Source organism: Limulus polyphemus, unplaced genomic scaffold (assembly GCF_000517525.1).
Source record: "Limulus polyphemus unplaced genomic scaffold, Limulus_polyphemus-2.1.2 Scaffold5842, whole genome shotgun sequence".
Classification (NCBI taxonomy): Eukaryota; Metazoa; Arthropoda; class Merostomata; order Xiphosura; family Limulidae; genus Limulus; species Limulus polyphemus.
Window position 1 is genome coordinate 1 of NW_013671452.1, and position 11340 is coordinate 11340.

General features: G+C 31.9%; 1 protein-coding gene across 1 annotated transcript in view; it reads left to right on the top strand.

The window, feature by feature from the left end:
- The first annotated feature begins 3367 nt into the window (after positions 1-3367).
- LOC106473046 (methyltransferase-like protein 17, mitochondrial) overlaps positions 3368-11340 on the top strand; it is a 19525-nt gene continuing 11552 nt past the window's right edge. Inside the window, exons 1-5 of the mRNA XM_022401557.1 lie at positions 3368-3513; positions 5445-5610; positions 6610-6741; positions 7773-7887; positions 9725-9810. Coding sequence (XP_022257265.1) covers positions 3433-3513; positions 5445-5610; positions 6610-6741; positions 7773-7887; positions 9725-9810 — 580 coding nt within the window. The 5' untranslated portion in view covers positions 3368-3432. The remainder of the gene's footprint in view (positions 3514-5444; positions 5611-6609; positions 6742-7772; positions 7888-9724; positions 9811-11340) is intronic.

The following is an 11340-nucleotide window of genomic DNA, read 5'->3' on the forward strand; positions in this document are numbered from 1 at the left end:
AAAACACAAGAACTAAGAACTTAAAGATTTAATATCTATGTAAATAGTGTAACTCTTCCAGTCAATTATACAGCACGAGAAGAACTAAGAACTTAAAGATTTAATATCTATGTAAATAGTGTAACTCTTCCAGTCAATTATACAGCACGAGAAGAACTAAGAACTTAAAGATTTAATATCTATTTAAATAGTGTAACTCTTCCAGTCAATTATAAAACACGAGAACTAAGAACTTAAAGATTTAATATTTATGGATCTATGGAAGGTTGGTTTAAGGATGATAGATCTATGGAAGGTTGGTTTAAGGATGATAGATCTATGAAAGGTTGCCTTCCTCCATCTTAAAACTGACAAAAAGATGGTATTAAAACTTCTGAGGAGCAGCTACACAAACAAGTCACGTCAGAAGCATGCAATGGCCAGCCCTCCAAAAAAAGAGGATGCCAGTAGGTAATGAGAGAGGATGAGCAGGAGAAGAGCACTTCAAGCACTTAGCTTAACGAGCATGCTGGATTTTATATTCAAAGATACTGGGACAGCATTTGTTGATCAGGGTGTGTGCTTACACCTGTGCTTCTTCTGTTCCCTCTGCAACCACTTCATTGCACCTTCAACCCTAACTTACTTTTTCCTGTGACCTGTACTGACAGTTGATTGAACTTTAAAGAGAAATACTGAAAATTCAATGAATGGAACTAAAACATTCAGCCTAATGCATCATTTTTCACATTGCTAATGCAAAACAGCATCATGTATAAACAAAAACCTACTTTTCAAATGCTATCAACTGTTGATGGTGTGATATGTGCCCACCACAGCCAACAAAAGAGGGTGATCGTGAATCATGGTTGATCTCCAAAAACAGTTACTTTGAGAAAGACCGTCACATAAAAAAAGGACACACTGACATATGAACAGTCTACATCTACAGCCATACTTATTATAGACAAGTATTTATACCTCACTCATGACATTAATCTAGCTTCATTGAACTCCATTTATAACAACCTTCTGCTTTCTTCCATCTAGCCAGTTTTTTATCCAATGAGTCAACCTATCTCCCACACCTATAAAGCTAATTGTTTTTACAAGCCTTTTATGTGGCACCTTGTCAAATGCTTTCTGAAAATCCAGTTACACCAAATCCACACCCATACCCTCATCTACATAAGCAGTAACTTCTTCAAAGAAAGTAAAAACATTAGTAAAGCAAGATTTTCCACTTGTGAAACTATGATGACTAGCCGATAAAATCTTAAACTTTGTTAAATTTCTTTGGAAATCACCTTTTCCCACCACTGATGTAAGACTAACTGACTAATAGTAATAATTATTGAGATAATTTTTATTACCTCCCTTGAAAAGAGGAGTAACATTAGCTAACTCCTAATCTTCTGGCACCTGCCCATTATTCAAGAACATGGAAAAAATAATAGCAAGTGGCTGACATATCAAATTTTTAACTTCTTTCAAAACCATCGGGTAAATATTATCTGGCCCAGGTGCTTTATCATTCTTTAAACTTCCCAATTTCTTCTTAACAAGCTCGGAATTAATGCAATCATCTTTGTTCAATATTGTTTTCATCTAGCTACTGTTGAGGATGAGGAATATTGCTTAAATTTTCCTTAGCAAAAACTGAAGAAAAAGTAGATTTTAATAACCCAGCCATCCAATAATCATCAAATCGTTCAAGGGCCCTACTCCCATCCTAACATTCTGCTTACTCTTAATGTATTTGATGAAATTTTTATTATTATCTTTTACATTTTCAGCCAACCTTGTTTTTATATACTTTTTAATTTCCCATTTGAAAAATTCTTTTGATCTTCTATGATCCTCCAAAGTCTTCCACCATTGCAGTAGATTTAAATTTCAAATATTTAAATTATTATAATTTTTTAAAACTTAATACCTTTCTGAGCCAACATATTAGAAATAAGTTTTTTTTCCTTCCACTTCCACAATCTCTACGCTGTCAACCATTTCTTTATTCGAATTTAATGATAAAACTGAATTAATCATGGTCATCACCTAAATAAAAGAAGTTATAATAAAATACTAATAAATAATATCAAATAATTTTTGACAATCATAACACCATACCGTAAATCCAGTCTTGACGATTACATTTCAATTTCCAGCGCCATAGGTCTACTACTCATGTGCCATCTAGAAAAATTACACTATATATATATGTATATACTTTTATTTTTCAAAACCATGGATAGATATTATAGAAACTATATGAGTTGTTTGTAATTAACACATCACGGGTATCGACACCCGGTTTCTAGCGTTGTAAGTCCGCAGACATACTACTGTGCCACTGGAAGGCTTTTTTTATTGTGAACCAGCACCGTAATACAAATAAAACAACGTCAACTATTTACAGTATGTTTGTTTCGTGATTCAACTGAACAAACGATATAATGCTTCAGGATGTTTAAAACTGCAACACAAGTAGCAGAATGGAAATTCTTCTTATATTTTCATTTTTGATTTGTTTCTTTGTTTGTTTTATACCAAATTTAAACCACATTCGACTGTCTGCTATGTCCAACGCTGGAAATCAAACCCCAGATTTTAGTGTTGTAAGTGCGTAAATTTATCACTAACCCACCAGGGAACATTTTTTTTTCAATTTCGAGAAGCAAAGGACACAACCCATTACTCCGATTGAAATAACATTCCACTTGTTTAGGGAACTTTGTAGAAAGAAATGCAAAAGAAATATTACAATAAACTATCAGTTTATTATTGACAAGGCAAACTGTTTTTCTTTCGCTTATAGAGCCATATTAATTGCTAAACGTCGGTGGTTCTAATCATTATAACTTAAGTAAGAATGGTATATTAATTAGCTATATTTTTATTAGGTTACTTTTCAGTTCTAATTTATATTGCTAGCTTGCTTTGATCAGAAGTTAATGACAACACCTGAAAGGGCAAAATGGAATCTCTAGATAGTTCTCATGATGTCTTTATTGAATATTATATTTCGTAGTCTCGAGCCTTTACGTTTATCGAAGCTGAGTTATAAGATGTTTTGGAGTGTACATGTATAATTATAGTTATGAATAAAAACCCTATAACCCGAGCGCTTTCGAAAGGTGGACTTTTCTTCTTCAGGGGCAAACTGAAAAAGTTATGATTCTTCCCCATTGAATTCCGTTAAGGAGCTCATGTAGTAAAGGCTCTCTTAAATATTATTATGCTACCTCATTCCAAGTTTGCCCATGAAGAAGAAAGATCCACTTTTCGTAAGCGCTCGGGTTATATGATTTTTATTCATTTCTATCAAGACTTTTTGAACCTACGTGTTTTTCTAACACCATTAATATGATTCTAGTTATATATTTACTCCACAAGAGGGCGACAAGTTAAAATTTATGGACTAATGGAGGAAATATATTTAACGTGACAGTAAATATGAGTCTTTCGTGGAGTATTTTAAGGAAATTATATAAGCTTCCCAGAACAGTTTTAAAAAGATCAGCCTTTATTTCTTCAGTACGCAAACTGTACATTTATTTATAGGATAGAAAATGTAAACTATAATAATTTAGGTTTAGATATTTACTCATGTTGGTAATACTAATACTCTCATTCTGGATATGCGCGATCGAAACCGGTCGTTGAACATGTGATATTTAACAAACCAGAGCAAATAAACTACTAATGTTAACTTTGTTAATGCTAAGACTATACTGTGAATTTTCTAAAGTAGACTAGTTGCTTCATAGAAAAACTTAGAAGTATAATTATATGATAATTTGTCTACTATACTAGTAATACTGTACCAACAATATAAATTATTACTAATTATTTGTGGATTATGATCCTAGTGTTATCTATAAGAGATACAATGGGAAAAGTTTTATTTTAACTTACTACTATTCAATGTGGTGTGTGTTACAGCTGCATAGCAATCTTCCAGAAATTGGCATATACAAAGTTCCATAAGTGAGGTTTAATCCTTCTTTCCAGATATTGTGTTGTACCTGTTGAAGCTGATGTATGAGAAAATTAAACATCTAATTAATTAATGAATAGTTGTTAAGCAAATATATTTGAATTCATATTGTAGTGTTTTACTTTTAAAGAATCAAGCAAGTGTATATTTACATAATTTAACTGTCAGAGGAGAATTAGCAAGTGTATATTCACATATTTTAACTGATAGAGGAGCATTAGCAAGTGTATGTTCACATATTTTAACTGATAGAAGAGCATTAGTAAGTGTATGTTCACATATTTTAACTGATAGAGGAGCACTAGCAAGTGTATGTTCACATATTTTAACTGATAGAGGAGCATTAGCAAGTGTATGTTCACATATTTTAACTGATAGAGGAGCATTAGTAAGTTTATATTCACATATTTTAATTTGAAGAGAAGAATTAACATGGCAAAACACACTTAAAAGCAGGAATGTATAAAATATTCTCGTAGATTAAAATACAATCTTGTATGTTAGACTGGTCAACATAATTTATTTATAATGCAGATATCAGCTAATCATGAACAAGTTTGAAAAAAAGGCTATTTTTGCTATTTACAATTTCCCTTTGGATTTGGCAGAAACTTGATGTTATCATTTAATTATAATGCACTTATGTCTCTTCATTTTGATTCTAAAGCCACACCCCCAATGATCTTGTATTATGATATTTTTTTGACCAAATTTCATGAGGCATGGGCAAAATTTCTTTTATTCAGAAGTTTTGGTTAATCATATATTTTTTTATACCAAGCTAACCACAAACAGTTCATAGTTAAGTAAGTACATACAGTAGATGTCCAAAATGTTTATCATTGAGCGTTAAAAAAAAGTAAAAAAAAAAAGATATGTTTCATTCTTGATGCCACAATTTTACATTATCCCTTCCCCCACCAGAAACTGAAAATCTTGGAATTAGAGGAGGCCAAATCCATAGAATATGTTTTTTTTGTTGTGGTCTAACCTTAATTTTTTATTGAACAAGTGAGTTTGCAAATTAAGTCAACTTTGAATCATGCAGATAAAATGGAAACAAAATAGTATTGCTAACAGTACAGGTAGTTAGTTGCAACTATTAATTAAATGCTGGAGCATTAAGTTGTATCATTAGTTTGTTGTTAAATTAAAGCAGTATAAGAAAATTTATTATTGATTCAATCTTTTTCTTTTAGTTATGTTAAGAAGGGGAAAAAAAAAAGAGTTGTATTTTATGAATTTTGTACAGAATAACATTTGATTTTGTTTACTTGGTACTCAGTTATCATACATCTAATAATTTAGCAAAATTACAGTTATGGATTTTATGTTGTGATATTAATCCTTAATAGTGTGGTTTTGTTATACACTGAGTAGTTTCTACCATGTTTTTATTTTTTATGCAGACATTACTAAATAAAATATTGTCATAAAGGCATAATTTATTCAATTTTTTTAATTTCAGGATGGATGTGTACGATATAAATATACAGCTCAGTTATGTGTGGATGTACAGAAAGAATTTGATCAAGGCCAGTTAAAGTACAAGAAACATCCAGGAATTAGACAAAGTTATGTTCACCTCCCACAGGAACTACAGATAGCTGCAGAAAAAGTACTGAATGGCTCAGGTAAATTGTGAACTGTACATGTTATATATTTTGTTTAAATAATAGTATGGTTGTGTCTCAGTCAAAAAAATAATGACAAAAATATATATATACGATTATTTTTTATAGTTTATGTGACATTTAATGTTAAAGTTTTGTAATGAAAGCAAAATACAAATTTTGTGTGCAACTAAAAATTATATTGAAGATGTAAAATTATATTGAGTGTAATATGAAAAAGTAAACGTTGACAAAGTGTTCATAAGAGAAAAACACATTTTAATACATCTAAAATGTTTTCTGTTCTTCAGTTTGTTAATCCTTATAAATTCAACAAATTTCATACACCAGACACAAATAATACCTTGAGAAATACATAAATTACTTATACAATAACAGTTAGAGAAGACTTTTTAAACTTGTATATATGCAAGTTCAGATTGAATGAATTCATAAGCATTTTCTTAGTATTAGCTAGTTAAATAATTATTCATTAGAAAGAAGAAATCAAACATTTCATATCCAGTGAAGTTCAGTTGGGTTTAGAGATGATATATATAAATATATTAAATACATATGGTGGAGTTGCTTTACTTTTACACTTGAGATTAGGCTTAGTGTTTATACTTACTTTATTTGCAGTTCAGCTTATCAGGAAGCTATAAAACAGGCTACATACTTATTTTTAAATAAGTATCATGTAAAGAATAGTAATTTGTCATTTTTTATTTTAAAAATAAACTTAATTATGTTACTGAGAAGATGGGAGCTAGTGATATAATAGTATAATGTATTTTTCAAATGTTAGGCTTAACAGTGTTGTCGCAGGTTACTTCTACTTAATGTTGGTTATTTATTCCCAGTCTAGTATGATTAAGAGTGGTATAAGTTTTAACTGATCACATACTTTAAAACAATGTTTCACATTTTACTAGAGTTTATAAAAATACTTTAAAATACTACATAGTGTTCTTGCAACTGTTTAAACAAAGCTTATTTTGAATTACTTTACTTCTGAAGGTGTACATATAAATCACCTTAGACAGGAATCAGTGAATCTTTGGAACCTGCTTTGGTCTCGAAAGATACCTGTTGAGGAATCAGAGTTGCAAGAGAAAGCCTTATTGCTTGAAAAACAGGAATTGGAGAAAGGTAAGAAGGACCTTATCATACAAGACACATGATAACAGCTTTATTGAGGTAATTTTTTCTAAAATATTTTTCTAGTCTTTATAATTGTGTTTCTTGTCAGACTTTTTTTAATATGAATGAAAAACCTAAGTGTTATTGAGAATTGAAAATGTCTTAAACTATAATAACAATATACATGTTAATGCCCATTATTCCTACTTGCTTAAGTTTCTCATAAACTAGTTTGAAATAATTTTACTGTATGATTATATGTCTAGGTCATAGATGAGAGAACCCTTCATATCTAGTTCTCTATCTGTACAGCCAGTACACTTAAACTCAACCATTCCTCTCTGTTAAATATAGTCAGTGCACTTGTACTCAACCATTTTCTCTGTGGTCAGTGTAATTGTACTCAACCCATCTTCTCTCTGTAGTCAGTGTACTTGTACTCAACCCATCTTCTCTCTGTAGTCAGTGTGCTTGTACTCAACCCATCTTCTCTCTGTAGTCAATGTGCTTGTACTCAACCCATCTTCTCTATGTGGTCAGTGTACTTGTACTCAACCCATTTTCTCTGTGGTCAATGTAATTGTACTCAACCCATCTTCTCTCTGTAGTCAATGTACTTGTACTCAACCCATCTTCTCTGTGTGGTCAGGGTACTTGTACTCAACCCATCTTTTCATTTAGTGTATAAATAGTTTTAAAATAAATATTTAAAATGATGATAGGTCTTATGGATTCCATTTAAAATTCTAGGGTTAATGAGGACAATTTGGTATAACAAACTAAATATATTTATTGTAATAGCCCAATACACCACCAGGAAAGCGAAACTTATAATGAATTACATCATCTGTGGCCTCAAGATATCTCACCATGTTGTCCAGTGTAAAAGATCTAGATTAGGCCTAAATCCACACACAACACACTGATTAGGCCTAAATTCCCACACAACACACTGAGCTAGATGTGCAGAATGATCCTCAGGTGTTTAATTATAACTTGAAGATTATTTAAATAGTTTTACTGTCTTTGTGTATTTACAGATTACAGGAAATTGCAAGAAAGCACCACAGAAGAAAAGGAGAAGCTGGAACAGAGCAGGAAGGATAGAGTTCTCTATAGACTCAAGCGAACCATGTATCACTGGAAACCTATAGAGTAAGTTTGTAGTTTCTTCAGAAATTGATTTAAACATGTACACAAAAAAGTTCAAACTTTGTGATTAGAAGTTTTTGCCTCTAATCCTGATTTTAAATATAAATTATTCAAAGACCATGCAGATTATAACTGGCTGTACAGATTTATCTTTTTGACTGTGTAGGTTTTACTTGGCTGGTGTGGCTATCTAATCAACAAGTGGATAGCCATATCAACCAGTTGAAACCTGTACGATCAACACATAGATAGCCACACCGGCCAGTTAAAACCTGAACAATCAACATATGGATAGCCACACCGGCCAGTTAAAACCTGTACAATCAACACATGGATAGCCACATCAAGCAGTTGAAACCTGTACAATCAACACATGGATAGCCACACCAGTTGAAACCTGTACATTCAACACATGAATAGCCACATCAACCAGTTGAAACCTGTACAATCAACACATGGATAGCCACACCAGTCAGTTGAAACCTGTACAGTCAACATATGGATAGCCACATCAACCAGTTGAAACCTGTACAGTCAACACATGGATAGCCACACCAGTTGAAACCTGTACATTCAACACATGGATAGCCACACCGGCCAGTTGAAACCTGTACAATCAACACCTGGGTAGCCACATCAACCAGTTGAAACCTGTACAGTCAACACATGGATAGCCACATCAACCAGTTGAAACCTGTACAGTCAACACATGGGTAGCCACACCAGTTGAAACCTGTACAGTCAACACATGGGTAGCCACACCAGTTGAAACCTGTACAATCAACACATGGATAGCCACACCAGTTGAAACCTGTACAGTCAACACATGGATAGCCACATCAACCAGTTGAAACCTGTACAGTCAACACATGGATAGCCACATCAACCAGTTGAAACCTGTACAATCAACACATGGGTAGCCAACTACATTCCATAATCTCCACTTGAAGCTCCTTCTATGAACTATAAAAGATATGTTGTATTGTCATCAGCATAATTTATATAATTTACAAAGTTCCTTTTATTTAATAGTGGCTTTGTTTGTCAATGTGTCACTGACAACAAATAAATAATGGCTTTGTTTGTCAATGTGTCACTGACAACAAATAAATAGTGGCTTTCTTTGTTAATGTGTCACTGACAACAAATAAATAGTGACTTTGTTTGTCAATGTGTCACTGACAACAAATAAATAGTGGCTTTGTTTGTCAATGTGTCACTGACAACAAATAAGTAGTGGCTTTGTTTGGCAATGTGTCACTGACAACAAATAAATAGTGGCTTTCTTTGTCAATGTGTCACTGACAACAAATAAATAGTGGCTTTCTTTGTCAATGTGTCACTAACAACAAATAAATAGTGGCTTTCTTTGTTAATGTGTCACTGACAACAAATAAATAGTGGCTTTTTTTGTTAATGTGTCACTGACAACAAGAAAAAGTGGCTTTCTTTGTTAATGTGTCACTGAGAACAAGAAAAAAGTTGTGTATAATGTAGATGCGACTTGTTTGTGTATAAAAAGTTGTGTATAATGTAGATGCGACTTGTTTGTGTTTAAAAAGTTGTGTATAATGTAGATGCAACTTGTTTGTGTATAAAAAGTTGTGTATAATGTAGATGCGACTTGTTTGTGTATAAAAAGTTGTGTATAATGTAGATGCGACTTGTTTGTGTATAAAAAGTTGTGTATAATGTAGCAGAGGAGATGCGACTTGTTTGAAAACATCCATATTCATGCTAGAAATGTTTTAAGTCTGTCATTATTTATATTTTCATATACAAACATGAATTTTAAGTATAATTTGGAGGGTTTTGAATAAAATAACATTGTTCTTTGCAGTTATAGTTATCATCAAGGGTTACTCTACTTGGCTGGACGTTTAGCACCTGATTACGCATCACTCACGCAGATATTTTCAGAGGTTTGATGTTTCTGCTTTTTTTTTTAAATATTTAATTTTACATTTTTCTTCACTCATCAGTTACTGAGTTCTTCTAACTAAGATGGATATTGGAACGTTTCATGTTAAATCATAAGGTATTAGTTTAAAATCTTGTGTATTTTCATGATTACGACCTTTAAGAATTGAGTTATTTAATAATCACAGTCTCTGATCATAGTATGTCCAAAGAGGAAAGCTTAGGTTTTTTGAAGTAAGAATAAATTTCTCATTTCGTTTATGGAAAAGAATTTTTTAATATCAACCGCAGAAAATCATTGAAAATGAAGAAACATCAAGTGTTCAGTATTACTGGTGTTTTAGGTTTCACGTTTAGGCATTCTTTTTGTAACGATCTTTGCTGATAAAACTTTATAAAATATGATTCCACATTTAGTATTGATACTAATGTAAAACACTTTATTTTATAGTAATACATGTATTAGACAATCACATATTAATATAAGGTTCTTCTGATATTGTAGTAAAGTTTGAGTGATTTTATACAAAACTGTTGTTATTCTAAAAAATGTTGATGTGCAAAATAAAATGGTTTAAAAAGTGTTCTAAATTTTGAAAATGTTTGTAGTTGAAATATGTAACTATGGGAAACTTAACACGACCATTTGGAGTTAGTTCATCTCAGGATTGTTCTGGACAAGTGGTCATTAAAATAAAAAAAAGAGATATGTAGAATTAAAGAATAAAAGTGCAAACATACACACAGTATTTTGATCAGTTAATTCTTCATATTTCTACTTTCCCATTTTTTGATTTTCAGTTATACTTTTAATAATTCTTTAATCTACAAGACTTACAACAGATTCTGTATTTTTAACACAGTGTTATATCTTATACTTGTATTTTCTCAAGTACGAATGCTGTTTTCTGTTCCCTTTCAAATACATGTAACCCACATAACTTCTGTTTATTCAGGATTGTTGTTTTTTTTCTACAGGCTTACACTCACACCTTTAGTTACAGCTACACACTTTAAAGGTTTACACTCACACCTTTAGCTACCTTTAGCTATAGCTACACACTTTACAGGCTTACACTCACACCTTTAGTTACAGCTACACTTTACAGGCTTACCATATAGTAGAACCAACTCCAGAACCAAAATCAAAAAGACTTTTTGGTTTGAATTCAGGATCTTGTTTTTGAATCTAAAGCACCAAAAAGAGAAGAAGGCTTACGTTAAGCATTCAGAATAAATAGAAGTCATTATAAAGTAAGTACTGCAGACTCTTAAGTTAACACAGAACAACAGGACAAGTTGATTCCTTACAGAAGTATTTTAAATGATACGTGTGTAGCTGTAGCTAAATGTGTGAGTGTAAACCTTTAAAGTGTGTAGCTATAGCTAAAGGTGTGAGTGTAAACCTGTAAAGTGTGTAGCTGTAGCTAAAGGTGTGAGTGTAAACCTTTAAAGTGTGTAGCTGTAACTAAATGTGTGAGTGTAAACCTTTAAAGTGTGTAGCTATAGCTAAAGGTGTGAGTGTAAACCTTTAAA